At 42.9% G+C, this 26433-nt stretch overlaps 1 protein-coding gene across 1 annotated transcript in view; it reads left to right on the top strand.

Moving 5' to 3' along the window:
- The first annotated feature begins 245 nt into the window (after window positions 1–245).
- SMYD3 (SET and MYND domain containing 3) overlaps window positions 246–26433 on the top strand; it is an 853166-nt gene continuing 826978 nt past the window's right edge. The window contains exon 1 of the mRNA XM_056133094.1: window positions 246–450. Within this exon, the coding sequence (XP_055989069.1) occupies window positions 287–450 (164 nt within the window). The 5' untranslated portion in view covers window positions 246–286. The remainder of the gene's footprint in view (window positions 451–26433) is intronic.

Below are 26433 nucleotides of genomic sequence, written 5' to 3'. Positions count from 1 at the left end.
TGTGCCCCCAAAACGATCATGATGAAAGGGAAAAGAGCGGGGTCTTTTCTCGCGGAGCTGCCCTGGGTACCTGCAACAGGCCAGGAAAGCAGGGATGCTCCGGCTCCAGGGAAACGAAGTCGTGCGGCGCCCGCGGTTGCGAGAACCGCGTCTGGGCCTGCGCGGAACCGGGGCCGTGCCCGCCCCGCCCCGCCTCCCCGCCCCTCGGGCGTGCGCGTGCGCGTGCGCCGGCGGACGCGGGCGCGTGTAACCCGGCGGGTGTCTGCGGAGTCGCGGCTGCCGGAGCATGGAGCCTCCTAAGGTGGAAAAGTTCCGCACCGCCGAGCGCGGGAACGGGCTGCGCGCCGCGGCGTCGCTGCGGCCGGGGGAGCTGCTTTTCCGCTCGGATCCGCTGGCTTACACGGTGTCCAAGGGGAGTCATGGTGTGGTCTGCGACCACTGCCTGCTCAGGTACGTCCGGGAGGGCGCGGGATCCAGCGGCCTGGCCCGGGGACGGTCCGGTTCTGCCCTGAGCCCCCGCGGGGCGGCGCCGGATCCTGCGGGGCAGCGACGGGCAGCAGGTGATTGGGGACCCGGAGGCTGCAGGTGGGGCTTCAGCATTGGTGCGCTTGTCGCGGGAGGCGAGTGGAGCCAGGCTGGGCAGTCGCTGCAGGCGGGACCGTCGTGACTCTGGAGGGGTTCTGTTGGGCTTTGGGGTCAGGAACGGGAAGGGGACAGCTTTGAGAAGACTTGAAAGGTCGGGGAGTTGGCACAGAGGGCTGCAGCGCACGGTGGGCGTGCGGGAGGCTGGGGCTCCATCACTGACACCGCATGGTCTGGGAGCACCCAGACCCGGGTGTCCCCCCTCTCCCCCCCCAAAAAAAACCCAAAACAGCACCCCCTCCAACGTCAGGAACAGATAACGAGAGATAATGGTAAGGTCTTAGGAAGACTGTAGAGATGCAGAGCTGTACCGTGGGAGCATCAGTGCTTTGCGTTTAATGACCGTCCTGTTAAGTCTGACTCTTCACCCGCTACCTGGGCTCTGGAGCCAATGGAAGGTGTGATGTGACATCCCTTTATATGTATCATGCACGTGTAATGATAAAAATGTATAATATGTAGGCATAAAAAAGGGACGTGTTTTCAAGGAAAAGAGCTCAGATGGGGCTCATGAATTATTCCGCCCCCTCCCCCCCATGGTTCCACTGGATTTATTAGCCTAGTTTTGGGGTAAGTGGAAGTGTGGAGTTAAGTTAAAAAATCACTCTTTTCTCCATTAGTCTTTTTTTTTTTTTTTTGCCCTACCCGGTGTTGCTCAGGGCTTACTTCTGGTTCAGCATTCAGGAATTACTCCTGTAGGCCTGGGGCCATGAGTGGGACATCAAACGAGTTGCCAGGGATGGAACCTGGGTCAGATTCCTTGCAAGGTAAACTCTCTACCTGCTGTACTATTTGGTCTGCCCCATGAACATTAGTCTTAATGTGTCCTGTCAGGTTTATAATTGAGAAATTAATTTTACTGTGTACTTTAGAGTTACTGGATAATAACGGTATTTGTTGCCTTAAGAGCAGCCATCTGTTGAGGAGGAGAGCACATTTTTGTAAAAAGTTTTTTCCTTCCAAGACTGAAAATTTTGCTGAAACTTTGGACTTTGAAAATCACTGGCCTTTGGTTTTCATTTGAACAAATAAGAGAGAGCTGGACTCTTTATCCCATCAATTCCTATGGAGGTGTGTATGGAGTTTGAATGCACTCCAGATCTTCCCAGAGGGTGGTTTCCTTCATCTTCCTTTGGTTATCATCTTGCTGAAACAAACAAACAAACAAACAAACAAACAAAAAACCCTCAAAAACAGAAATCAGTCACAGTGAACTTTGAATGAAAGAGTTTGTTTGGAGAATCTGCTTTTCTTTGTTGTTTTTTTAGCCAGACCTGATTTGGGGGCATACCTGTGACCATGGGCTGCACCTATAGTCAGGAACCATATGGGGTGGTGGAGTTTGAATCATTAGTTGCCACTTCCTAGGAAAGTGCCCCACCTGCTGTACCATATTTCTGACCCCGTGCTTTCTTTTTGTAGATTTTCACCCCAAAGATCCAATTTCTGAGAACTTGACAACATTGAAGATGTACTGTTGTCTAAAGTAAATTGCATTGCTAAGTTATTGGTATTTGAAAAGGAAAGGTGTTGAAATGCATATATGATGACAGATTATGAACTGAATTATCAGAGCTGAATTCGAGTGTTTTTCACCATATCTTGCCAACGCGGATTATTCCTAGTACTTTTGATAATGTTCCATTCTAACTGGTGTAAGACGGTATCTCATTGTCACCTTAATTTGGATTTCCCTAATGGTAAGTGATGATGAGCATTTTCCCATGTGCCTATTGGCCATCCACCTGTCTTCCTCTGCATTTTCATTTTCACTTCCCATTTTTTGTTTATGCTTTTGGGTTTTTGTTGTTCTTCATGACTACTTGATATATCCTATATATCAACCTTTGCTGTCAGTTCTGTGCACAAGTGATCTTGGCCTTTCAGTGTTACGGACTTGGTAATGATTTATTTTATGATCTTATAAAAACAAGTGGGCTGGAGCAATAGCGGGTAAGGCATTTGCCTTGCACATGGCCCACCCAGGTTCGATTCCTCCACTCCCCTCTGAGATCCCGGCAAGCTACCGAGAGTATCCTACCCGCAAGGCAAAGCCTGACAAGCTACCCGTGACATATTCAATATGCCAAAAACAGTAACAACAAGTCTCACAATGGAGACGTTACTGGTGCCCAATCAAGCAAATCGATGAACAGTGGGAGGACAGTGCTACAGTGCTATTTTTCCCACAATATTTGATTGTATAATATTTGAACACCAATCCCACTACCATTATACCTTCCTGTCACCATATTTTGGATGTTTCCATTCCAAACCTCAGCCCTGCCCCAAAGCAGAACCGAAATAGTTTATTTTGTATTGTTTGTTATGACTAAATCGCTGAAATTGCTCTAAAAAAACTTTCCTTAGAGGAGAGTGTGTGAAGATTGTTGTATTTCACCCAGGGGCCATTAAGCCCTTCGATAAGCGATTGCTAATTTGTTGTTAAGGAATTAAAACTTTTTTAAATTAAAAAAAAATAAGACGATGGTGCCGGAATGATAATACAGCATGTAGGGCACTTGCCTTGCACACGACTGGCCCAGATTCAATTCCCAGCACGCCATATGGGCTCTTGAGAGAGCTTGCCAGGAGTGATCCCTGAACACTGCTGGGTGTTACCCGAACCCCCCCTTCCCCCAAAAGCAAAACAGAACAAAGCAAGCAGGAAAAGAAACAGTGAGGCAGAAGAAGCAGTGAGCTAATAGTCTGTAACAATTGACAACAATTGTATGATGGGTGAAATACTATAATAATACACAGTAGCATTGTCCAGCCCATAATACACAGTAAAAGATGTTAAGCTTTATTAGTCTCTAGCTTAATTATTTTAGGAAGATTCTGCCTGATACCTTTATTTGTTTTTTATTTTAGTAAAGTGAGGTAGTTTTATTGAGGGAGTATACTAATTCTATGGAAAATGTTTGATTTTCCAGAGAGAGAAGGAGAGAGTGAAGAAAGGTCATAAGTCAGAGAAAGTTGTCCCCTGATGGAGGACATTGGGAGCCCAGGAGAGTGCTGTGAGAGGAGATCATGTGAGTTGGTCCGCAGGTGACTAGAGGGCCTGGGGCAACTCACAGTGACACTGGATCAGTGGGTTAGTGCTGTTTGTCCCCAGGGACACACACAAACTCACTGGTGCAGGGGGTATGAGCATGCTGGGCCAGGGACTGAACTCAGGCCTTGAACTTGCAAGGCATGTGTGCCAGCCTTGTGAGTTAATCTCCCTCACCCTGTGTACTTGGAGTTTTTTTTTCTTTTTGGGTCACACCCAGCTATGCTCAGGGGTTACTCCTGGCTCTGCACTCAGGAACTACTCCTGGCGGTGCATGGGGGACTATATGGGATGCCGGGGATTGAACCTGGGTTGGCTGCATGAAGGCAAACACCCTACCTGCTGTACAATTGCTCTAGCCCCTGTACTTGTTTTTATTCATAGAGAATCTTGAGGTTTCCTACCCACACTATCCCCATTAAGGATTATCTTACGTTTGTGGATTTTTTTTTTATGTAGTTAGTGGAGAGAAAAATGAAGTATGTAAATTGGGAAAAAATGAGCTGATAATGATATTGTGACCCAAAATAATTTATATTATTCTTTCCCTGTTGTTGCATTCAGTTTTTAGTTTGATGAGTTATGAAAGATTGATAGAGATGATTTGTGTTTCTGTTCGTTTTGGAAGTGTAGCATATAACATTCTGTTATATAGATCTTCCACGTCTAGGCCTTAAGTCTAGTTTAGGAGACTTGGCAATTTAAGTCTCCTATTGTTTCTGCAGTCTAACATAGGAAATGCTAAGTGTTGAATTTGTAAGGGGACAGTATTTGGGGAAGTTTTAATTCACTATATGTTTGATTTTGGTTTTCTTTTTATTTAGATTTTATTTTATTTATTGAGTATGAGCTGGTTTTGGTTTTCTAAGGTTCTAATTTGCCTGTAGTTTCCATATCAAGAGCTACCTTTGGTAAATGCTAACGATAGTGTCTCCTATAGGTTATAGAGGAATCTCTTCCATCGCTAAGGTCTAACCTGAGACTTAGTTCAACTCAAGAAGAAGGGGGATGAATTGAAAGTGGAAAGTCCATCTTTCTCATTTCTGGTAGATTGTGGGAAGAAGGGGGAAAGAGGTAGAAAAAAAGATATGAGACACTTATGTTCTGACTTCCCCTGTCTTGCCAAAATGCTGGGATTGATGTGAAGGTGTTAAATGGGTTGAAAGGGCAATAAAAAAACCCCCAAAAACCGAAGGCATCTGGCATTGTTTCTTCTTTGGACTCTTGAGCCAGTTGTGTTGGTTGGTGCTGTGCCAGTATTGGGGGTGACAGTACAGCATTTGTTAAATGACTGGCTTGATGAGTCTTTGGTAGGGAATTCCAAAACACTCTCATGCCACTGTGAGGAACGAGGAGGAGCTTAGAGGCCTGGTGGCCCAGCAATCAAGACCAAGGATGATGTGACTCGAGATCGGGGTCGTGGATACCTGAGGTGGGAACCAGTGGTGTCCCCAAAGATGGAATGATGGTCACCTCCTGGCTGTAGGCAGGTGAGGGTCCTAAGGTATTACTAATTTAAGGATATAAAATATTACTAGCATAAGGATGTCTCTTAGTCCCCTTTGGAGAGTAATTTAGTGGAAAACAACCAATTAACTGTTGGTAAGGAGTTATATTTAGAAATGTCTGAATCGTAATAGAAAGAGACAGATATTGCATACATTTAAAGGTTTTGGCTCCGGGGGGGTGGAGGAGGAAGACTTGTCTTGCATGTAGCTAACCCTGGTTTATTCCCTAGCACCGCATATGATCCTTCAGGACTGCCAGAGATGATCCCTGAGCACAATGTAGAGTAAGTCCTGAGTACAGCTGGCTGTGGCTCCAAACCTTGTCCTTCTCCCCCAAATAAAGTTTTTGGCCCTTTACTAGTGTGGGTGTTGATGAGGAAGGACTAGACTTCTTGTGGGGTGGGGTGGGGGACCACACCTTGTGATGCGTAGGGCCAACTCCTGGTGGTGCTGGAATCACACCCAAATCAAGCTTGCAAGGCAAGTGCTTTACCTACTGTACTATCTCTGCATGATTAGATTATTAATAGAAAAACAGTCATTGTTTATTAGATTGATTGCAGAAAACAGAACAGCTACATTTATTACATTAAGAGTAAGCATGAACCAGGCTATAAGGACATTGTGAGATTATGTAGTCCTTTTGACCTGGGGTGGAGGTAGGACGGACCATGTTGTTATACTGGGAAAAGATGGAGTAGCTTTGGTGGAGGGAAAAGACACTCTGGTAGAGGGTGTGGTATTGGTGTGTTGTATGCACAAACCCTACCATTAACAGTATTGTGCAGTTTGGTGCTTCAAATAAAAAAAAACATTAAAAAGGCAGTAGCAGTGATTGAAACTAGTAACTGCATGATGTGGTACTTTTCTAGGATAGCAAGTATTGATAGCATATTCAGGTGAATCGAACTCGGGTCAGCCCCAGTCAGCTGTGTGCAAGGCAAACACCCTACTGCTGTGCTGTTGCATGCAGCTGATTGGGGCTGACCCGGGTTCGATTCCTCTGCCCCTCTTGGAGAGCCCCGCAAGCTACTGAGAGTGTCTCGCTTGCACAGCAAAGCCTGGTAAGCTACCTGCGATGTATTCAATATGTCAAACACAGTAACAACAAGTATCACAATGGAGAAGTTACTGCTTGAGCAAATTGATGAACAAAGGGAGGACAGTGCTATTCTGGTGAAATGTAGTAGAGTTGCTGGTGGGAAGTACTGAATGTCCCTTTAAAGCTCGTGTTTGAGGTTGGAGAGATAATACAGGGACTAAGAAACTTAGTTTTTTAATTTTAAATTAATTTAAATTAAATTAAATTTTAATTAATTTAAAGGGATGGTGAACTTAGCTTTGTGCTTGTTTGGTGGGAACTGGGTCTGACTGCTAGCCCGTTGCTGGGCAGATCGTATATGCCTGGGCTTGAACACAGGCCTCTGCATGTGTGCCTTTGAGCCATTTCTTTCACCCTGGACCATGATTTTTTGTTGTGTTTGAGTGGTACTGATATCTTATTCCTGACTTTGTGCCCTGGTGGGAATTGGGAACCATATAAAGGTGCTGGAGATTGGATCTGGGTCAGCCATATGCAAGCAAACACCCGACCTGCTGTATTGCTGCTTCCACCAACCTCTGGACCTTGTTTTTTAAGCTAGTGATTGAGGTGAAGGGTTGTTTGATGGACTAAAATTTGGCAAAATCAGTGGATTAGAGGAACTGATGTGATCAAAGAAAGGATGCAGTGGGCAGAGAATGGGATGAATTGACATATCTGTGCCTTAGAAAAAGTGTATATGTTGGCATGACCAGATTTTGGGTACGGTAGAAAGGGGTGCAGTAGGGAGTGAGGCTGTCCTGCATAAGTCATCAGGAATCTGAGAGGCTGAGGTGTTTGTTATGTTTATTTCCTATGTAAGAGAAGTTACCAAGAATGTTAGGCACTGGAAAATAATTTTGATAAATGCAGAATTCTCATGTTGTCTTATTGTGTAAGATTTAAGGGCCATCAAAATAAAACAAGCCAAGTGAAAGTCCTTGCCAATATTCAGTTAATGGACAAAAGGCATTCTGTGGGTTTATAACTGATTTCATGAAATTTGTCAGCCCCATGTGCCAGTAAAAGGTGACTGCTGCAGTGTTACAGACTTCTTGGGATGGGAAGGAGGTGGGAATTGAATCTCAATGGGCTTGCAGAGTTCCCACAGAATAGTGTTTTGAGAGGTGTTTTGACATCAGATATGCATATTTCTGATTGATCCCTAGTGGCTATTGTAAAGGGCTTGGAATAAAATAAGGTGAAAGGACTGATAATATTGGCTGGGAAAGGATCCTTGGATATGGATATGAGTCTGGATGTGACTTCCATTTTTCTTTCTATGCGGGAGTTGTAATTTCTCTTTCTTTTGCTTCTTTTTCTTCTGCAAGGAGGTCTGGGAAAGGGCCGTATGACTGAGCCCTGAGCCTGCAAACATTTGTCCATGTGAATGCTACAGCAGAGGATGTTCTGAATCAGACAGAATGACCTGCTTTGTGGATAGCAGTACGTTCTCCTCTTCAGACAGCCTGGTGCTTGTTCCGAGGGCCCAAGACCAGAGCGACTGTGGGGACAGGGATGGAGGCTGGTGCCTGGAACTCGGCAGTACAGACATCACCTCACCATGGCCAAACTGGTACCCAGTGTCCATTTGCTAACAGTAGTAAGGGGTCCTGAGTTTACCAAATGTTGAAACACCTTCATTACAAACCTATTAATTGGTGGCAGGTTTTTATTTTACATCCTTCTGTCATGGAGTCACTGATTTGTTCTTGTTGGGACCTCGTCTTTATTTCTGCCTTTGGATTTCTCTTCACTACCGAATGAATGCCTTTAAAACCTTCAGAAAAATCTGTAAGGCCATGGTATTCTTCATGAGATTGCTTTAGCCTTTACAGAAAGATGATTTAAACCTGTGATTTTGCCTGTTTCGATATGGGTAGGCATAGGAGATAGCTAATTTAACAGGTCAAAGTCTCAGGACCCCTTTAAGCAGGATTTCATAGGAAAGAGTTTTAAAAAAGAAGTTGTTTAAGATTTTAAAGATGTTATATGTGGTTGTTCAATTTTGCTGCATAACATTAAAACTGATTTCTAAAAGACGTATTAAAACTCAAATTACTGCTTTTGAAAAATTTAATGAAACAGGCTATATTTAAAGAAACAGCTTAGAAGTTGCTTGCCTTATATTTTTGCTTGACACACTGCAATTTGGCTTTTAAGTGAGACTCTTTGAATCTCATAATTGCTTCTGCATTCAGTGTATTGCAAAAATCACCTATCATATAGCTTCTAGAGAACTGTGTACTCAGAATGAGAATTTTTAAAAAGGCAAACATGCCTTACTAGTATTATGAAATTTTTTTTTACCTTATTGACCTCCTGAAAAAATTTCAGGCATTTTCAAGGGTCCCTGTACTATACTTTAAAAATCACTGTTAAAAACCACTGGACATGTCATTTGTATCACTTGGAGATCAGGACTTAGTCCTTTTATATGCTGTGAAATAGTGAATATTTGGTTCTCCCAAATATAACCTGCCATCATATGCAAGATCAGGAACCAGTTTATTAAATCAGCACCTCTGGGTTAGGATGATTCACTTAATTTTTGCTTTTCATCTCCACACTAATTCTGATTGTTTCAGAGTCAAGGGAGAGATGTTTCACTGTAATAAGATAGGGCCAAATCAGGGATTAACCTTATTATCAACCAAAGAAAGAGAACCACTTTCTATTTACTGTTAAGTATTACTAGGTAGCTAATATCTGTTAGTCTAAGCAATGCCTAGAGTGTTTTTATGTGCTTGACTCACCGTATACAAACATTTGTGTGTGTGTGTGTGTGTGTGTGTTCTTTTTTTTTTGCGGGGGCGGGGTTGGTCACAGCCAGCGATGCTCAGGGATTACTCCTGAATAATTCCTCCAGGAGTACTGTATACTCAGGAATTACTCCGAATAGTGCTTCGGGGACCGTATAGTATACTGCGCATCGAACCTGCATCGGTTGTGTGCAAGGCAAGCACCCTCCCTGCTGTACTACCTCTCTAGTCCCTATAGAGATAACCTTTTTTTTTTTTTTTTAATTCTTTTAAGTATAGCATATACTAGAGAGCATTCATACACATATAGGAGTATAAATTGGTGCTTCTCCTTTGGAGGACGATTCGGTAATATTTATCAAAATTAATCATTTATGTTTTATTGACTGCTTTGGAAATTTTGACAGAAATGCAAATAATGGTTGTACGAGGATACTTAGTGTCACAGTTTTGGAATTAAAAAGGAGAGGGAACTTTAATGTTTTAGGGGAATTAGTGAAATTTTGGTGCAGCTGTATTATATATATAGTATATTCTTGCTGTTACATTGTACCAATCTGTTTGTATGAATATGTATTGAATATCCATGACACATTGTCAGGTAAATAAAATTGTAGATCAATATATGTATTTTTATGTAATATCTTTGTATACATTTTTATGTACTTTTGTATATAGAAAAGATCTGAAAGGACATCTCAGAATTCTAAGAGAATTCTGGAGAGTGGGACATGGAGAAGGGAGGCTGTCATTTTGTACTTTTTTTGTATTTTGTATACAAAATACTATTTTGTGTTTCCCTTCAAAGTTGTATCCTTTTTTTTGTTATTACTAGAAATTTAAATAAAATTTGAGAAAATCTTTCTTTAGCCTTTGTTTCTTTTGGAATTATATAAAAAAAGGGTTGCTTCTTGTGATGAAGATGTCTGAAATATTTGTTCCCTTATAAAAAGAAATTAACTGATCTGATTTGGTAAAGAGCGAACCTCTTACTGGAGAGAGGTAGGGCTATTCATTAACTGGCTATTGGCTATACAGTTTGAACCCAGAGAGGTAGAACTTCTTTGGATGATCCTGATATTCTTGCTTTGAACTTGCATGTGCCTGATTATTTGAATTTTCATCAGTATCTCTGAGATAACCATAGGATCTAATAGTATTTTCTTCATGTGCACAGAGGATGACTCTTTCTGTAGTTGAGTTGGGCCTGCCAGCCTTAGTATTGTCTTCTTTCCCCCACTACATATATTTTATACTTTTTTGGGTTGAGGTCCTCACCTGGGGGTGTTCAGGCCCTACTTTTGGCTCTTCACTCAGGAATTGCTCCCGGCGGGCTTGGGGGATCGTATGGGGAGCTGGGGATTGAGCTTGAGTTGGCTGCGTGTGCCGCCATGCTATCACTTCAGAACCATACTTTATTCTTTTTTTTTGGTGGGGAGGGAATTTGGGTCACACCCGGCAATGTTACTCCTGGCTCTCCACTCAGGAATTACTCCTGGTGGTGCTTGGGGGACCATATGGGATGCTGGGGATTGAATCCTGGTTGGCCGTGTGCAAGACAAATGCCCTACATACTGTACTATTGCTCTGACCCCACTTTATTCTCTTTGAAGATGTTTAAATTTCACTTATTTTTTAAAAAAAACCATTAAATAATGTAATGTGCTTAAGGGATAGGGAAGTTTTTGTAAGTATCAAACTTAGTAAATTTAATAATGTCACTATACTGTCTATTACAGTTTTGTGACTTGATAATTTTCTTCTTGTGTGTCCCCCCACCCCCACCCAAGGTCACTTTTTAGGCAGGAACTTGTCCCGTGCTCTCACCAACCTTAGTTTATTCCCCACCCCTCCTTTTTTTAGTGCTGGAGCGATAGCACAGCGGTAGGGCGTTCGCCTTACATGCGGCCAACATGGCCGACCCGAGTTCGATTCCTCCGCCCCTCTCGGAGAGCCCGGCAAGCTACCGAGAGTATTCGATATGCCAGACACAGTAACAACAAAGTCTCCAATGGAGACGTTACTGGGCCCGCTCGAGCAAATCGACGATCAACGGGAGGGGGCCTCCTTTTTTTAATTTCTTTGCTATAGTAACAATGCCCAGAGGTTATACACACTTGGTTGTAGACCTTGCTGGGGCTTGCACACTTTGTTGTGGTGCTTGCACACATGCTCATCATGTAGCACACTACTTGGTGGTATTGGAGCATGTGTTTGATAGTGGAGCTTGCATACACTTTGTTGTGGTACTGGGATCCCCAACAGCACTGCTGCCTGCTAGGGTGAAGCATGCATGTAGTCCGAGCCAGGTTTGAACTCATGGGTTTGAACCCAGGACTTCCCCTAAATTACTGCTGAGTATGGTCCCTGTTTTAATAAAAGGAAAAAAGATCGTTAAATTTGTGTTTTAGTCTTGTGACATTTAGTCAGTTGGGTGTTAATCCAAATTACCCTCCCCCACCTAATGTTGCTGTGTAAAATTTAGAACATTTTCATCAAATGATACTTTATTTTTAGCCATTTTTGTCGGTGCTCAGGGCCTTCTCTAGACAGTGCTTGAAGAACCATGTCGTACCAAGGATTGAACCCAGGCATCTCTTCAACTATGCGATCAAAGTTAATATCACCAGTAATAGGAAAAACTTACCTCATGTATCTCTTGCTGTGCCCCAGGAAACACAGAGATTCACTTCCCCGATATATAGATACACACACAACCCAAATTCAATCGTGATGCAATGTTAGAGAAAGCAATTGAAGAATGCCATAGTGTGTAGATTAGGCAGCACTTTGCACAAGTATTACACAGACTGAAGAATTCTTCCAGATGAAAGACTATGAGAAAGTAGCATGACAACTAAATGCAAATTGAACATGAACAGAATAATAGATGAAATTTGACTGATGCTAATGGGTGTCCTCATGTGACTTATGTGAAGTGGGGAGGAGAGAGGTGAGAGCTACCTCCTTCTCTCTATTCTTCTCTTGTTACCCTGGGAATGGCTGGGGAAATACAGGCTTGATGAGTCTGCTGTGTGCTTTGCTGTGACCTTTGCTGTGAGCACTTTGCAGGAAAGGAAAGTGAGTCCTTGACCTTACCTAGCCCTTTCTGGTTTTCACCTTTCCCTTGCAGAAAAGAATTTCTGGAGGAGAGGAGCAGTGTAGTAAAACAGGAGTGAGGGAGGGAGACAGAAAAGAGGAAAAAAAGAAACATACAGGAGCTTTTCCAGAGTGGTGAGAGAACCCCAGTCCACACCCCAGTGTTAGATATGAAAGTATCCAAGAGGGGAGGTGTAGGTGACACATGCTGGGCCACCACATACCCTGGCAGCACTTGCATGCGCCTCCTTCATTCCAAGTTGGCTTTTAAAGGGTTTTTCTCAAGCTGCCCCATGTGGGACTTTCTATCTAGGTAAGAGTCTCTTATTAGGATCGTTGCCAAGAGGAGTTGGTAGCAATTACTCCCATCCCTACCATATGGGATGCTAGTGGGTTGGCTGCATCAAGGCAAATGCCCTACTCACTGAACTATCTCTCTGGCACAACATTGGTTGGTTTCTAAAGTTGGTGGATATGTATGTGAAGTTATATTATTCTCTCTACTTTGATAGCATATTTGAAATTTTCTGTTGTACAAAACAGAAGAGATTGGGAACAGGGAGATGGCTCCAATGGTGAATTGCATTCTTTGAATTAGCCTCAAGTTCCAGTCCTTCAGTGCTGCCTGTCCCCCTCCTCCCCAGCATGGCGTGGTGTGGTCCTGGTGTCTTCAGCACCGATGCCTAGAAGAAGAGAAGAGAACAGAAATATTCTATAAGACATACAGATGGCAAGTATGTATATAAGAAAATTCACTTCATCACTGATGCTGAGGGAAATGCCAGTCAAACAATGACGAGATTGTCCCCTCACGCCAGTGAGACTGGCACATCAGATAGAATGGAAGCAACCACGGGTGTAGGGAAAAAGGATCCCTCATCCACCGCTGATGGCAGAGTTGACTGGCTCAGCCCTTTTGGAAAACAATACTGACATTTCTCAAAAAACTAAGAATTGTGCCTCTCCCTGACTCAGCAGTTTCTCTTCTGGACATCTATTCCAAGGACCCAAAAATTTTATCAGAGAAGACGTTTGTGCTCCTGTGTTCATTATAATGCTATTCACAATGGTGTTGGACAAAGAAATCTTATAACAACCTAAGTGTTCAAGAGCAGATGATTGGGTAAAGAAACTGTGGTACACGAGCACAGTACTATTTGGCTATAAGAAAACATTAAATCATGCAGTTTGTCACTATGTAGATGGATCTGGAGAATATCATGCTGAGTGAAGTTAGGAGAGGGACAAGACTGAGTGATCTCTCATATGTGGGATATAATGGCAATTAAAAGGAAATAATAAATTACCAAAGTAACAGAAGCTAAGGACAGGTCTATGGAACAGAATTCCCCAGGGTGGAGAGAGAGAAGCTTGGGGGTGGGGTGTTGAGGGGTCATCTGGGACAATGGTGGAGGGAAAGGGGCACACTGGTAGGGGATATGGTGTTGAAATGCTGTATGCATGAGATCCAATTGACATATTTTAAATTGGCTTTTTTGTTTATTTTGGGGCACACCTGGTGGTGCTCAGGGCTTACTCCTAGTTCTGCATTCAAGGGTCATTCCTGGTGGGTTTGGGGGATCATATAGAGTTCTGGGGATCGAACCTGAGTCAGCTCAGATAGAATGGAAGCAACCACGGGTGTAGGGAAAAAGGCAAATCCCCTACCCACTGTGCTATCACGCTTGTTCCTGGCATAAAAAAATTATTTGTTTTTTTTTGCTTTTTGGGCCATACCCAGTGATGCCTAGGGCTTACTTCTGGTTCTCTCAGGTATCACTCCAGGCAATGCTGGGGGACTGTATGTGGATTGAACCCAGGTCAGTTGAGTGCATGCCAAGTACCTTACCCACTTTTACTATAGCTCTGGCCTCTTAATTGGTATATTGATGATTGACCTTATGATAGATGACATATTCACCTATTGTAAATTGACATATTATAAATACACAATTGACAGTATTGTAAAATTGTAAAGAAAGTGACTAAAATGAAATTAAAACAACATAATAAAGCCAAAGCATTTTCCTTAAGTATCTGGTTATTCTTGAGGCTCTAAAAAACTTCAGCTTAGAGGCTGAAGTGATAGTAAAGTGGCCAGGGCACTTACCTTGCCCACAAGCAGCCTGGGTTCAGTTCCTGATGTCCTATATGGTACCCTGAGCCCTCAGGGGTGATCCCTGAGCTCAGAATCAGGACTAAGTCCTGAACTCCTCCAGGTGTGGCCCCAATCCTTCCCTCCCCACCAAAACACCCCCAAAGCTTCTGGTTAAAAACAATAACTCTGGGCATTTGTGTAGATTAATGAGTATCTTTATATCTGATCACCTGTTATCTTCCATCTGTCAGGCTAATCTCCGGGGTTGATCAAGTTTTCCAGAAAGGGATTGGATCCTGCAGGGTTTCATCATAGAACCAGAATTAAGGAATGCCAAAGGACTGTGATATATGCTTTACATATTGTGTGGTCTGGCACTAAGTTAGCTTGTTGTGCCCAAGTTTCACATCACCAGTTGCAGAGAGACCAAGTTCCACATGTGATAATGCAAAAGCAAAGGAACTTTATTACTAGCCCAAGCCAGCGCTAGCCCGAGCTAGGGTCCAAGTCTCATCCAACACAGTGGAGTCTTGACAAGGACCCTGACTCCAAATCACAAGCAGTTTATATAGGGTTCAGAGTTTAGAAGCAATTTATATACTGGTCTGTTTTTAGCATCGGCCCTATTACAATGGCGGTCAGCAATTAGGCAATGGTTAGCAACAGTTTCTAAGGAGGATGCAGTGACCCTTCATGACCGGTGAGACCCAACTACCCTATTCCTTATCTTGGCAAATAACTGGGAGTTTACCAGCAACTGCAAGTCCTGCTTTGGGGAAACAGAAGCTGAGGCCTCGCTGAGACTTACTGTGAGCTATAGGCTGTCATGGCTGATAAGGAGCCTGCTTTTGGGCCTCACAAGCTAAGTAAGCTGAGTTGGAAGAGCATTAGCTGCATGTCGAGGGGGAAAATCAAGAACAAATTGACCAAATTGGAGGGCTGGGTTATAGCTCGGTGGTAGAGTGTGTGAGGCCCTGGGTTCGATCCCCAGCACCACAAATAGTAAACCACTCCCCATCAATGACAACAAAAATATCGAAATCAAATTGGAACTAATAATGACAGATTAGAACTGGATTTTGTCATTCACTGCCTTCACTCTGATGACCTGAAGGAATTACTGATTTCTTTGGAACATGGAAATGTTCATGTACCAGGCTCTGTGACAGGAGATGGTTCAGGAATATATCCTGTGGGATGAGAGCCATTAGGTCAGTAATGGTAGAGACTAGTGTCTATGGCCAGCGTCCAGCCTTGCTTCCTTCCTGTAGCACCCTGTCCTCTCTGTTATCTTGTGCCATAGGCCCCCGTTTGTGCAGATTTCATCTGTGATCCCCATCGACTATCCTGGGGGCCCCCAGAGGGCCAGTATAAGCCCTGTTTGAAAGATGATGGTGTAGACAAAGTACATCAATGTCTGTCAGCCAATACATTCCTTCAGATTCTAAGTGATGGTTGCTTCACTGTTGCTTCCAAATATCACACCTTTTGTGAGCAGCCTTACCCCTTTGAGAGATGGAATTTTGTGAAATGTCCCAGCTTACTATGTTGATATAATGTAGAATCTATCACAATTTATCCTTTGTTAGTTATACACATTTCAATTAATCACACTTAATTATACTCAATGACAAGAGCAAACACATTCTGCCACCCGATTACCCTTCATGTAATGGAAAACGTACTAACCTTCCCAAAGGAGTGTAAAATATTTACCGAATATGGATTTGGATGATTTTTTTTAATTGAATCACCTTGAGATACAGTTACAAAACTTTTATGTTTGAATTTCTGTCATACAATGGTCAGACACCCATCCCTCCACCAATGTACATTTTCCACCACCAGTATCCCCAGTATCCCTCTGGCCCCCACCGCATGGATAATTTCATTTTTGTAACCCAGTTGAATTTGCCATTTGCTAGTCTAAACCTTTCATATCCTGTAACCTGCAGCCATTCTCCAAGATCCTTCTGTTGTCTGTACTGGTCAAAAAGGCAAGTTAAATGAGGATATTGGAGGAATCATTGTCTAGTGTCTCTCAAATCTTGAATGGTAACATTAGCCTCCAGAGATGGGGCAATGATTGTGATTTACTATTTAGATAGTATAAAGGCAGCTCTAGTGACATCCAGTTGTCTTTTTGTTTTTGTATTATGGGCCACAGCTAGCTGGGCTTAGTGCTTACTTTTGGCTGTGCAAAGCAGAAATGACTCCCATTGGGATTTGGAGGAATATGGTGCTAGGGATTCAACTTGGGTCAGCTGTGTGCAAGGCAAGTTCCTTACCCTCTGTACTATCACTATCACTCTCACTCTCACATGGCTTTTAGCCTAGAAGGGTCATTACTCTGTATAGGTGAGGGAAAAAGGGGATTCCGATGTTTGCTGAGGCTCTGTATTTTAACTGAGCAACTGGAATGGGGAATGTAACTATAGGTGGGACTAATGGACCCTCAGTGAACTGAACTCAGTCTAAAGTTTCTGGTTTCCATGGTTCCTATTCCTGAGAGGTTGGACTACAGTTGTATTTTGGATCTTAAGTAGTTACCTTGAGAGTACTGGCCTATAAGAACAGACTGGTTCTGCTCTTTTTCCCATGCCGTTTCTGTAATAACTCTGGGTCTTTTTTCGAAGTGTGATGGGAGGTGGGGGGAGATTTCCAGTATGCGTATTTGGCTCTATAGTAGAGTTCTTTCTCAAGAAAACCTGATTTTTTTTTTTTTGGCTTTTTGGGTCACACCTGGCAATGCACAGGGGTTACTCCTGGCTCTGCACTCAGGAATTATCCCCAGTGGTGCTCAGAGGACCATATGGGATGCTGGGAATCGAACCTGGGTGGGCCGCGTGCAAGGCAAATGCCCTACCATCTATGCTATTGCTCCAACCCCAAGAAAACCCAATCTTTACCTCATTTAAGAGACTCTGAGTCTATAAAGTAGTTCTTATCTGGAAATTGCTAAAGGGGCCACACTTTTTAACTGAAGTCACATCTGCTTATCAGAATGAACGCTTTTCATATATAATCAAGAAAATCTTTATAGAATGCCTATATTTTAGTTTTGTATTAAGCTCTGTGATTAGTTATTAAATGTCAATGATATCTATAGTTTGAGCCTTTTTGGTTGCTTTTTTTCTTGCTTTTTGGGTTACACCCAGCTATTCTCAGGGGTACTCCTGGTTCTGCCCTCAGGAACTTCTGGAGGTGCTCGGGGGACCAGGGATGCTGGGGATCAAACCTGGGCTGGCCGCATGTGAGGCAAACACCTACGTAGTGTACTATTGCTTTAGCTCCTACCCTTTGACTCTTGATATGGTTTTATTCCCACTTTGTCTTTGTTAATTAAGTTCTGCTACTAGTTTGTCCCTGCCACCATGGTATCTATTTGTCCAGTAAATTCAGGGAGCTGTTTGATGGCAGGAATTCCACTTTTGTTCCTGATCTTTGAACAATAGCTTCTACACAGAGATATTAGAGGTAAGTCGGGAGGGCTCTTCTCTGGAAGGGTTTTTGCTATTTTGTATTGTTTTTGAGCCAGTGCTGTTTCTGTCTCACGACTTGGGGAATCACTCCATTGGGGCTTGGGTGACCACGTGGAGCCAGAGATTGAACCTGGGTCTCCTGCATGAAAGCATGAAAGCATGTGCTTTCTCCTGTTGAGCTCTCACTCTGGCCCTGAAGGTCATAGGTTGTTGAGTGATTGTTCAGTAGGACCCATGTCGGACACAATTAAGGGGTGAGCTGATCTTTCAGGATAAATCCACTCAGCCTACTGATTTCTTTAAACTATAGCCTCTTTTTTTGCATATCAAAGAAATTCTTGGGCCAGAGTGATAATGCAGTGGGTAGGACACTTTCCTAGCACACGGCCAACCTGGGTTTGATCCCCGGCATCCCATATGGTCCCCAAAGACCTGCCAAGAGTAAGCCCTGATTGCTGAGCCAGAAGTCCTGAGAACCACTGGGTGTGACCCAAAACCAAAAAACAAAAAAAATGTTTCATCTTTTAATGTGTATTATCTTTGGGTACAACTTTGAATTAACCAGTCAGGTAAAATTTCAGAACTTTTCTTGAGCCAACCTCTTGAGTCTATCTTTTTTTTTTTTTTAAGTTGCACCCATATCAATAAATTCATTTAACTCAGTCTTCTGCCCTAATCCTATACTTCCACAATCTTAGGATCCTTCTACATATATTACTCAAGTTTTTGTTAGTACAAATAAGCAAAATCCAGTAATTTTCTTAGTATGTAATGTATTTTTCAATGGGTTGTTACTTTTAGCTTGAACCTCTGGGACTTTAGTCAGTCATCAGTCTAGAAACACTGAGAGGTGATAAGGGTGGTTATTGAGGACAATCAGTACTTCATATGGCATTTATAGCAGGCAATTGCAGGCAAAGGGAGTCCAGCCTCTCCAGGTTGCTTTTACCAGTAAGGGCAATTTAGCAGAACTCAGTTTACCACATGAAATGTTTCACAGTGTGGGTGCTCAAATGTTTGCATCCAAAAACTAGAGTCCTACTCATTAGCAATCAGTCTCTAATTTTTTGCAAGAGTTTAAACTCTAAACATGTGAGTTTGGAAGTTCACATCATCGGTCATTTTTTGTCACACCTTGCAATGCGCAGAGGTTACTCCTGGCTTATGCACTCAGGAATTACTCCTGGCAGTGCCTGGGGGACCATATGGGATGCTGGGAATCGAACCCGGATCAGCCCTGTGCAAGGCAAATGCCCTACCCGCTGTCCTATTGCAGGTTTTCATGACTCTAAGTGTGTTTTATGAGTTTGAGTGATTAAACTGCATTGCAGATAAGCTCATGCACAGTAGACTTACTGTATCAGAATATGATTAAAAAAAATTTGGGGGGCTACCAGTGCTGCTCCCGCTGTTGCTGGGAACCATGTAATGCTGGCGATCGAACCAGCACCTTTGTTCTTTGTGCATTGGTTCATGCAAAGCACATTCTTGTCAACCACTTGGAATTACGTCTGCATTTGTCTCCAAAGTGTACATTTTTATATGTAATTTCAAGATAGATCTGTTCTGCTGGTGCGGAAGTATACACTGGTGAAGGGACAGATGTTGGAACATTAGAACAACTTTGTAACTGTGTATCTAACTGTGATTCAATGAAAAATGATTAAAATGTTATAAAAAATGCATATGTATAATTTGTACTTATATAAAAATTCTTGGAAGTCAAGTTTTTTTTGTTAAATATTTGGGGCATTTTATAATTTTACTTTTAGATTTAATCCCGGTAGGCTTACCAGACTCTCTGAGAGGGGCAGAGGAATTGAATCCGGGTCGGCCATGTGCAAGGCGAACGCCCAATCCAGATATATTGTATAAAACGTTGACAGATCAAGTTTTAGGTGATTTCTTTTCTAGCTGGGAGTTCTCTGTCTTAATTAGATGTTATGCTCCCTCTGGTGGTCAATGGTTTGAAAAGCACATTTCAGAACAGTGAGATGGTTTTCAACCATAAAAACTTGCTTCATGAACCTGCTTTCCAAGCTGTCCTCAACCTCTGACATATACCATAAGCTTTGTTTTGTTTGAATTTGATCATAAAAGGCAGAATCGCCAAATATTGTTGTAAATATATCTGTACAAGTTATGATAATTGGCTTATTAACCAGGGCTGTGTTATTCACATTAAGAATTAATATGGGGATGGTAACTCGATCATTGTATAACTGAAACCCAAGCACGAAAGCTTGTAAGTCTACAAGTGTACCTCATGGTGTTTCACTAATAAAAATAATAATAGAAAAAGAATTAATATGGTCAGAATTTGGTGGTCAGATTTGAATTTGTGACATTTATGGGGAGAATTATGCCTGTTCATATACTTACAATGGGATTTATCACTACAAAAGATTGTGTGTGATTCACCTCCAGCATTTGCTTTAATAATTGTTTTATTAAAGATATTTTTATATCTCATTTCAGTATTAGAATAAAATGTTTCTTTCCATGGATATGTTATTTATGAAGTTCATTTTTAGTTTTTAGATGAGGTTGGGCGATACTGGCCTGAGCCCAGGGCCTATTCCTGACTCTTTGCTCAGGAGTGAACCCTGGTGGTTTTGATGGGACCATATACAGTATTGAGGATTAAAATGGGGTTGGTTGTATGCAAGGTAAATGCCTTACTTCTGTACCATCTCTCTAGCTCCCGTATTTCTGATTGTTTCTTGAAAAGGCATTTCATTTCATTTCATCATCCTGTTATTCGTCGATTGCCTCGAGCAGGCCCCAGTAACGTCTCTTTCATCCTAGCCCTGAGATTATATTCAAGGCTCTTTAGGAGAATGAGACCCATCATTGTTACTGGTATTTGGCATATTTGGTACGCCACGGGGAGTTTGCCAGACTCTGCCCTGTGGGCAGGCTACATTCGATAGCCTGCAAGTTTGTCCAAAGTAGGAATGAGATAATAATGAGATACTAATAATGAAAAGGCACATCATTCATTAATAAAATAATTTTAAACATTATTATTATTGTTATTAATTTTTCCAGGGATCAGATCTAGGGCCTGCCACATATGTGATGCATGCTGTAGTGTTGTGCCATACCCCCAGCCAATTTAGAATTGAGTAATAAGGCCATAATTTTACCTGTTCAGATTCAATATAGACAGTTTCCTTTTTAAAAAAAGAAAGTATTCTTTTCAATGTTTTTAACTTGTTTTCCATCCAACCCCATCAAAAAATAGGGAGAATAAATAGAAACTTCCTCAAAGAAGAAATTCAAATGGCCAAAAGGCTTATAATAAATGTTCTACATCACTAATCATCAGGGATATGCAAATAAAAACAACAGTTAGATATCATCTCACACCACAGAGACTGGCACACATCCAAAAGAATAAGAACAGCCAGTGTTGGCACAGATTTGGGGAGAAAGGCACTCTCATTCGTTGTTGGTGGGAGTGTTGACTTGTCCAGCCATCTTGGATATTCTTCAAAAAATTAGAAATTGAACTCCTGTTTGACCTAGCAATACTGCTTCTGGGAATATATCCTGGGGGCCCAAAAACACATAGCAGAAACACCACCTGCACTCTTATGTTCATTGCTGCACTATTCACATTTGTCAGAATCTGGAAACGGGCTGTAGGGGTAGCTCAGTGGGTCAAGTGTTTGCCTTGCATGTGGCCAACCCGGGTTCAATTCCCAGCATCCCGTATGGTCCCCCAAGTACCACCAGGAGCAATTCCTGAGTACATGAGCCAGGAGTAATCCCTGTGTATAGCTGGGTGTGACCCAAAAACCAGAAAAAAAAAACCAACCAAAGAAACAAAAAACAAAACAAAACAAAAGAATCTTGAAACAACCTGAGTCTTCAAGAACAGATGATTGCAGATGACTGGATAAAGAAACTATGGTACATCTACACAATGGAATTCTATGCAGCTGTTAAGAAAAAATGAAGTCATGAAGTTTACTTATAAATGGACATGGAGAGTATCATGCTGAGTGAAATGCATCAGAAGGAGAGGGACAGATACTGAATGAGTGCACTCATTTGTAGGATATAAAAAAAATAGTATGAGACAAATATCCCAAACCAAATAAAACAAGGGCCAGGAGGACTGGTTGGAAGCTTGCTACAAGTGTGTAGGGGGCAAAGGGCAGTTAGGATAGAGAAGGGACCATTATGCTAATAATAGTTACAAATGACCATTTTGGATGAGAACTGAGTTGAAAGTAGTTAAAGGGATATACCTGATAGTCTTTCAGTATCTGTATTGCAAACCATTCAGCTTAAATGTAGTGGGGGGCAGAAGTGGGGAGGGAGTGGGGAGGGAAGGGGAGAGAGAGAGAGAGAGAGAGAGAGAGAGAGAGAGAGAGAGAGAGAGAGAGAGAGTGCTCTGCCACAGAGGTGTGGGGGAGGGGTGGTGCGCGAGGCAAACTGGGACATTGGTGGTAGGAAATGTAGACTGGTGAAGGGATGGGTGTTGGAATATTATTTAACTAAAACCCAATCATGAACAACCTTGTAACTGTTTATCTTATTGCAATTCGATAAAAGTGTTAAAGATATAAAGAAATCAACACTGGGAAAAAAAGTTGACTTGTTTCCAATTTACTGTTTTATACATGGTCTATTCGAGTATAATTTTATGCACATGATATATGTAAAGCTCAAGGTTTACATAGATTTATTTATTTATTTTTGTTTTTTGGACTACATTACTTTGTGTTCAGGACATACTCTTGGCTCTGTGCTCAGGGATCACTCCTGGCAGAATTCTGGGGGCCATATGTGGTTCCAGGGTGGGTGGAAGTTAGTGACAGTGGTGGGGATGAACTTGGACAGACCCTGGGCAGAGCATGTGACTTGACTTCTGTCTTCTCTCTCTGGCCCTTAGATTTATTTTACAATTTTATTGCTTTGAGTCTCAGCATGTCCCTTGATTTTTTTTTGTCTGTTGTTGCTGCTGTTTTTGTTTTGTTCTGTTGCTGTTAGTCTTAAGAAACAAAATGGGGGAAAAAGGGTGAAAAAGTAGAATGATAGGTCAATAGAATTTGACTTTATAAAAGTAAAATATTTACATGACAGAAAAGCCATCATTTAATAGAAAAGCCAAGAACCAAAGATGGGTAAAATTGTAAACTGTAGGCAAGAGTGATAGTTAAGTGGGTAGGGCATTTGCTTTGCACGCGGCTAACCCAGGTTTGATCCCAGCATCCGGTATGGTCCCCCAAGAACCACCTGGAGTAATTCCTGAGTGCAGAGCCAGGAGTAACCCCTGAGCATTGCCAGGTATGACCCAAAAAGAAAAAAAATACCGTAAATTGTAGCCAATCCACGTTCCATCCAGTTCTGAACACTGGCAGGATTGACCAAAGTACAGACTCAGGAGTAAGATACCTGTGATTCCAAAACAAAATAAAAAGAATAGAATAATACTGATTTCCATTTACTACTGTTAGTGAGATTATTTCTGTATTTGTGGGGACTCTTCCTTCTCCTTCTCTTCCACCTCCTTTTCCTCCTCTTCCTCCTCCTCTTCCTCTTTCTCTTCCTCTTCCTCCTCCTCCTCCTCCTCCTCCTCCTCCTCCTCCTCCTCCTCCTCCTCCTTCTCTCTTCTCTTTTCTCTCCCCTTCTCCTCCTTTCTTCTCTCCCCTTATCTCTCCTCCTTGTCTTCCTCCTTTGTTTTTGGGTCACATCTGACAATACTCAGGGGTTATTCCTCTGCATTCAGGAGTTATTCTGGGAAGTGCTTAGGGGAACAGGGATAGAACCCGGGTTGGGTGTATCCAAGGCAAGCGCCTTACAATCTCTCAAGCCCCAAATTCTGTTATCTTTAATTCTCTCTCTCTCTCTCTCTCTTTCTCTCACTCACCGTTTCTCTCCCTCCCCTTTCTCTTCTCTTGCTCCTTTCTCCTCTCTCATAGTGTTGAACACAGGAGCTCACATCCAAAAAGCATGAATTTTACCACCAAGCCCCATCTTGGATTTGGAAAGGGAATTATTCCTTCCTTCCTTCCTTCCTTCCTTCCTTCCTTCCTTCCTTCCTTCCTTCCTTCCTTCCTTCCTCCCTTCCCTTCCCTTCCCTTCCCTTCCCTTCCCTTCCCTTCCCTTCCCTTCCCTTCCCTTCCCTTCCCTTCCCTTCCCTTCCCTTCCTTTCCCTTCCCTTCCCCTCCTCTTCCCCCTTCCCCTTCCCCTCCCTCCCTCCCTCCCTCCCTCCCTTCCCTTCCCTTCCCTTCCCTTCCCTTCCCTTCCCTTCCCTTCCCTTCCCTTCCCCTCCTCTTCCCCCTTCCTCTTCCTCTTCCCCTTCCCCTTCCCCTTCCCTTCCCCTTCCCCTTCCCTTCCCTTCCCTTCCCTTCCCTTCCCTTCCCTTCCCCTTCCCCTTCCCTTCCCTTCCCTTCCCTTCCCTTCCCTTCCCTTCCCTTCCCTTCCCTTCCCTTCCCTTCCCTTCCCTTCCCTTCCCTTCCCTTCCCTTCCCTTCCCTTCCCTTCCCTTCCCTTCCCTTCCCTTCCCTTCCCTTCCCCTCCTCTTCCCCTTCCTCTTCCCCTTCCCCTTCCCCTCCCTCCCTCCCTCCCTCCCTCCCTCCCTCCCTTCCTTCCTTCCTTCCTTCCTTCCTTCCTTCCTTCCTTCCTTCCTTCCTTCCTTCCTTCTTTTTCTCTTTCTTCAGGGGCTCTGTGTGTGAGGGGTGATCTCTCCTGGTGGGGGTTGGGTGACCATATGGGGTGCTGAGGATGGAATCCAGCTTCACTTTCTTCAAGGCTAGCCCCCTACCAGCTTACTATTACCCTGCCCCCCATATTATCCATTTTTAAGTGCACAGTTCAGGGGTATTATGTACTCTCAGATGTTATACAGACTGTATACAGATGTTATACAGTCAATTTTGGGGCACTTCTCCACAGCCTAAACAAACTCTAGATATATTTTTTGTTTGTTTTTGGGTCACACCCAGTGCTGTGCAGGGGACCTTGCAATCTCAGGGATCAAACCAGGTCTGTCTGCATGCAAAGCACATACTCCAGCCTGTTGCACTGTCTCTCTTGCCCCAGGAAACCCTGTTCTTTAAGCCTGTCTTCTACTGTAAATAGAGGAAAATGTGAGGATCAAACCCTAGATTCTCTTTAAAAAATTTATTCTTATTTTATTTTTAATTTTTTTAATATTTTAAATTAATCACTGTGAGATACAATTACAGACTTACAAAATTTTGTGATTACATTTCAGTCATAAAATGATCGAGTATCTATCTCTCCACCATTGCCCATTCTCCACTACCAATGTTCCAGTATCCCTCCCACCCTCTCTGAGAGCCCAGCAAGCTACTGGGAGTATCCCGCCCACACGGCAGAGCCTGGCAAGCTACCTGTGATGTATCCAATATGCCAAAAACAGTAGCAATAATGGGTCTCATTCCTCTGACCCTGAAAGGGCCTCCAGTACGCCACTGGGCTACGCTAGCACATGACAGGGATGAATGGAGGCGTTACTGGCGCCTGCTCAAGCAAATCGATGAACAATAAGACTACAAGTGATACAAGAAGTGATACAAGTGATCCCTCCCACCACCCCCATCCCATCCCCTCTCCCCTTGTCCCCCCGACTCTCGTCTCTGTGGCAAGCATATTCGCTTTTACTATCTGTTTCCTTTTGGAGTTATGGTTTGCAATACAGGTAGTAAATTATCAAACCCTAGATTCTTTATCACCTGCTTTGTAAAGCCAAAAGAATCCACAGATTCGGAGTCAGTTCCAGTTCACATGGGCTCCTTGCCATTTAACCCACTAGATGGCAGTGTGGGAACATCAGGAAGGAAAAGTGGCAGGCGGGATCCACCTCTCTGTACACAATTACAACAGGCTGCACACAATTACATCTATTTGTTGTAATAGGTGTAGCTGTTATGCAGGTAGTCTCAGAGGACTGAAAGTCTCCTTCATGAAGATTTTGCGAATGCCAGACTGATGCTCCCCCATCGTCTCAAACCTGTCTTATCATCCCTGGCTGATTCCTCTCTGTCCTTAGCGGTGCCCTCTTCATCATTTCATTACTATCACTGTATCTGGGAATCCTTTTCAGTCTTCACACAATTTTTTCCCACTTTAGCTTTGTACTTCACTAGTTCTTTGAATCTCTCTGCCCTTTCTATTGCTTTTGCTTTTTCCCTCCTAGCCATGTGCCACAGCCAGTTTTTAAAAATCACGTGATTTTTATTTTATTTTTTCAGATTTTTATTATTTTATTTTATTAATTTTTATGCTTTTTAATTGACCTACTGGTTTATAATATAGAATTTTTAAAGTTTTTTTTTTATTATTTTTAAAAATTTTTATTAGTGAGACACCATGAGGTACAGTTGTAGACTTACAAATTTTTGTGCTTGGGTTTCAGTTATACAATGATCGAGTACCCATCCCTCCACCAGTGCCCATTTCCCACCACCATGGATCCCAGCATCCCTCCCAACCTCCACCCCATCCCCATCCCACCCTGTGTCTGTGGCAGGGCATTCCCTTTTGTTCTCTTTCTCTTTTTGGGTGTGCCACAGCCGTTTTCTAAGAGAGCAGTTCTTGACTTTGGATTTATACTAGAATCACTTGGGGAGTTAAAAAACCCTGAATTTTTTTAAAAAACAACAACAAAACACAGCCCTGAATAGCCAGGCTTCTCACAGGATCTACTAAGTCTGAATCTTTGTCA

The sequence above is a fragment of the Sorex fumeus genome, unplaced genomic scaffold (genome assembly GCF_029834395.1).
Source record: "Sorex fumeus unplaced genomic scaffold, SorFum_2.1 ptg000007l, whole genome shotgun sequence".
NCBI classification, from domain to species: Eukaryota; Metazoa; Chordata; class Mammalia; order Eulipotyphla; family Soricidae; genus Sorex; species Sorex fumeus.
Note: the sequence above shows the minus strand (reverse complement) of the source record. Positions and strands in the feature narration are given on the sequence as shown.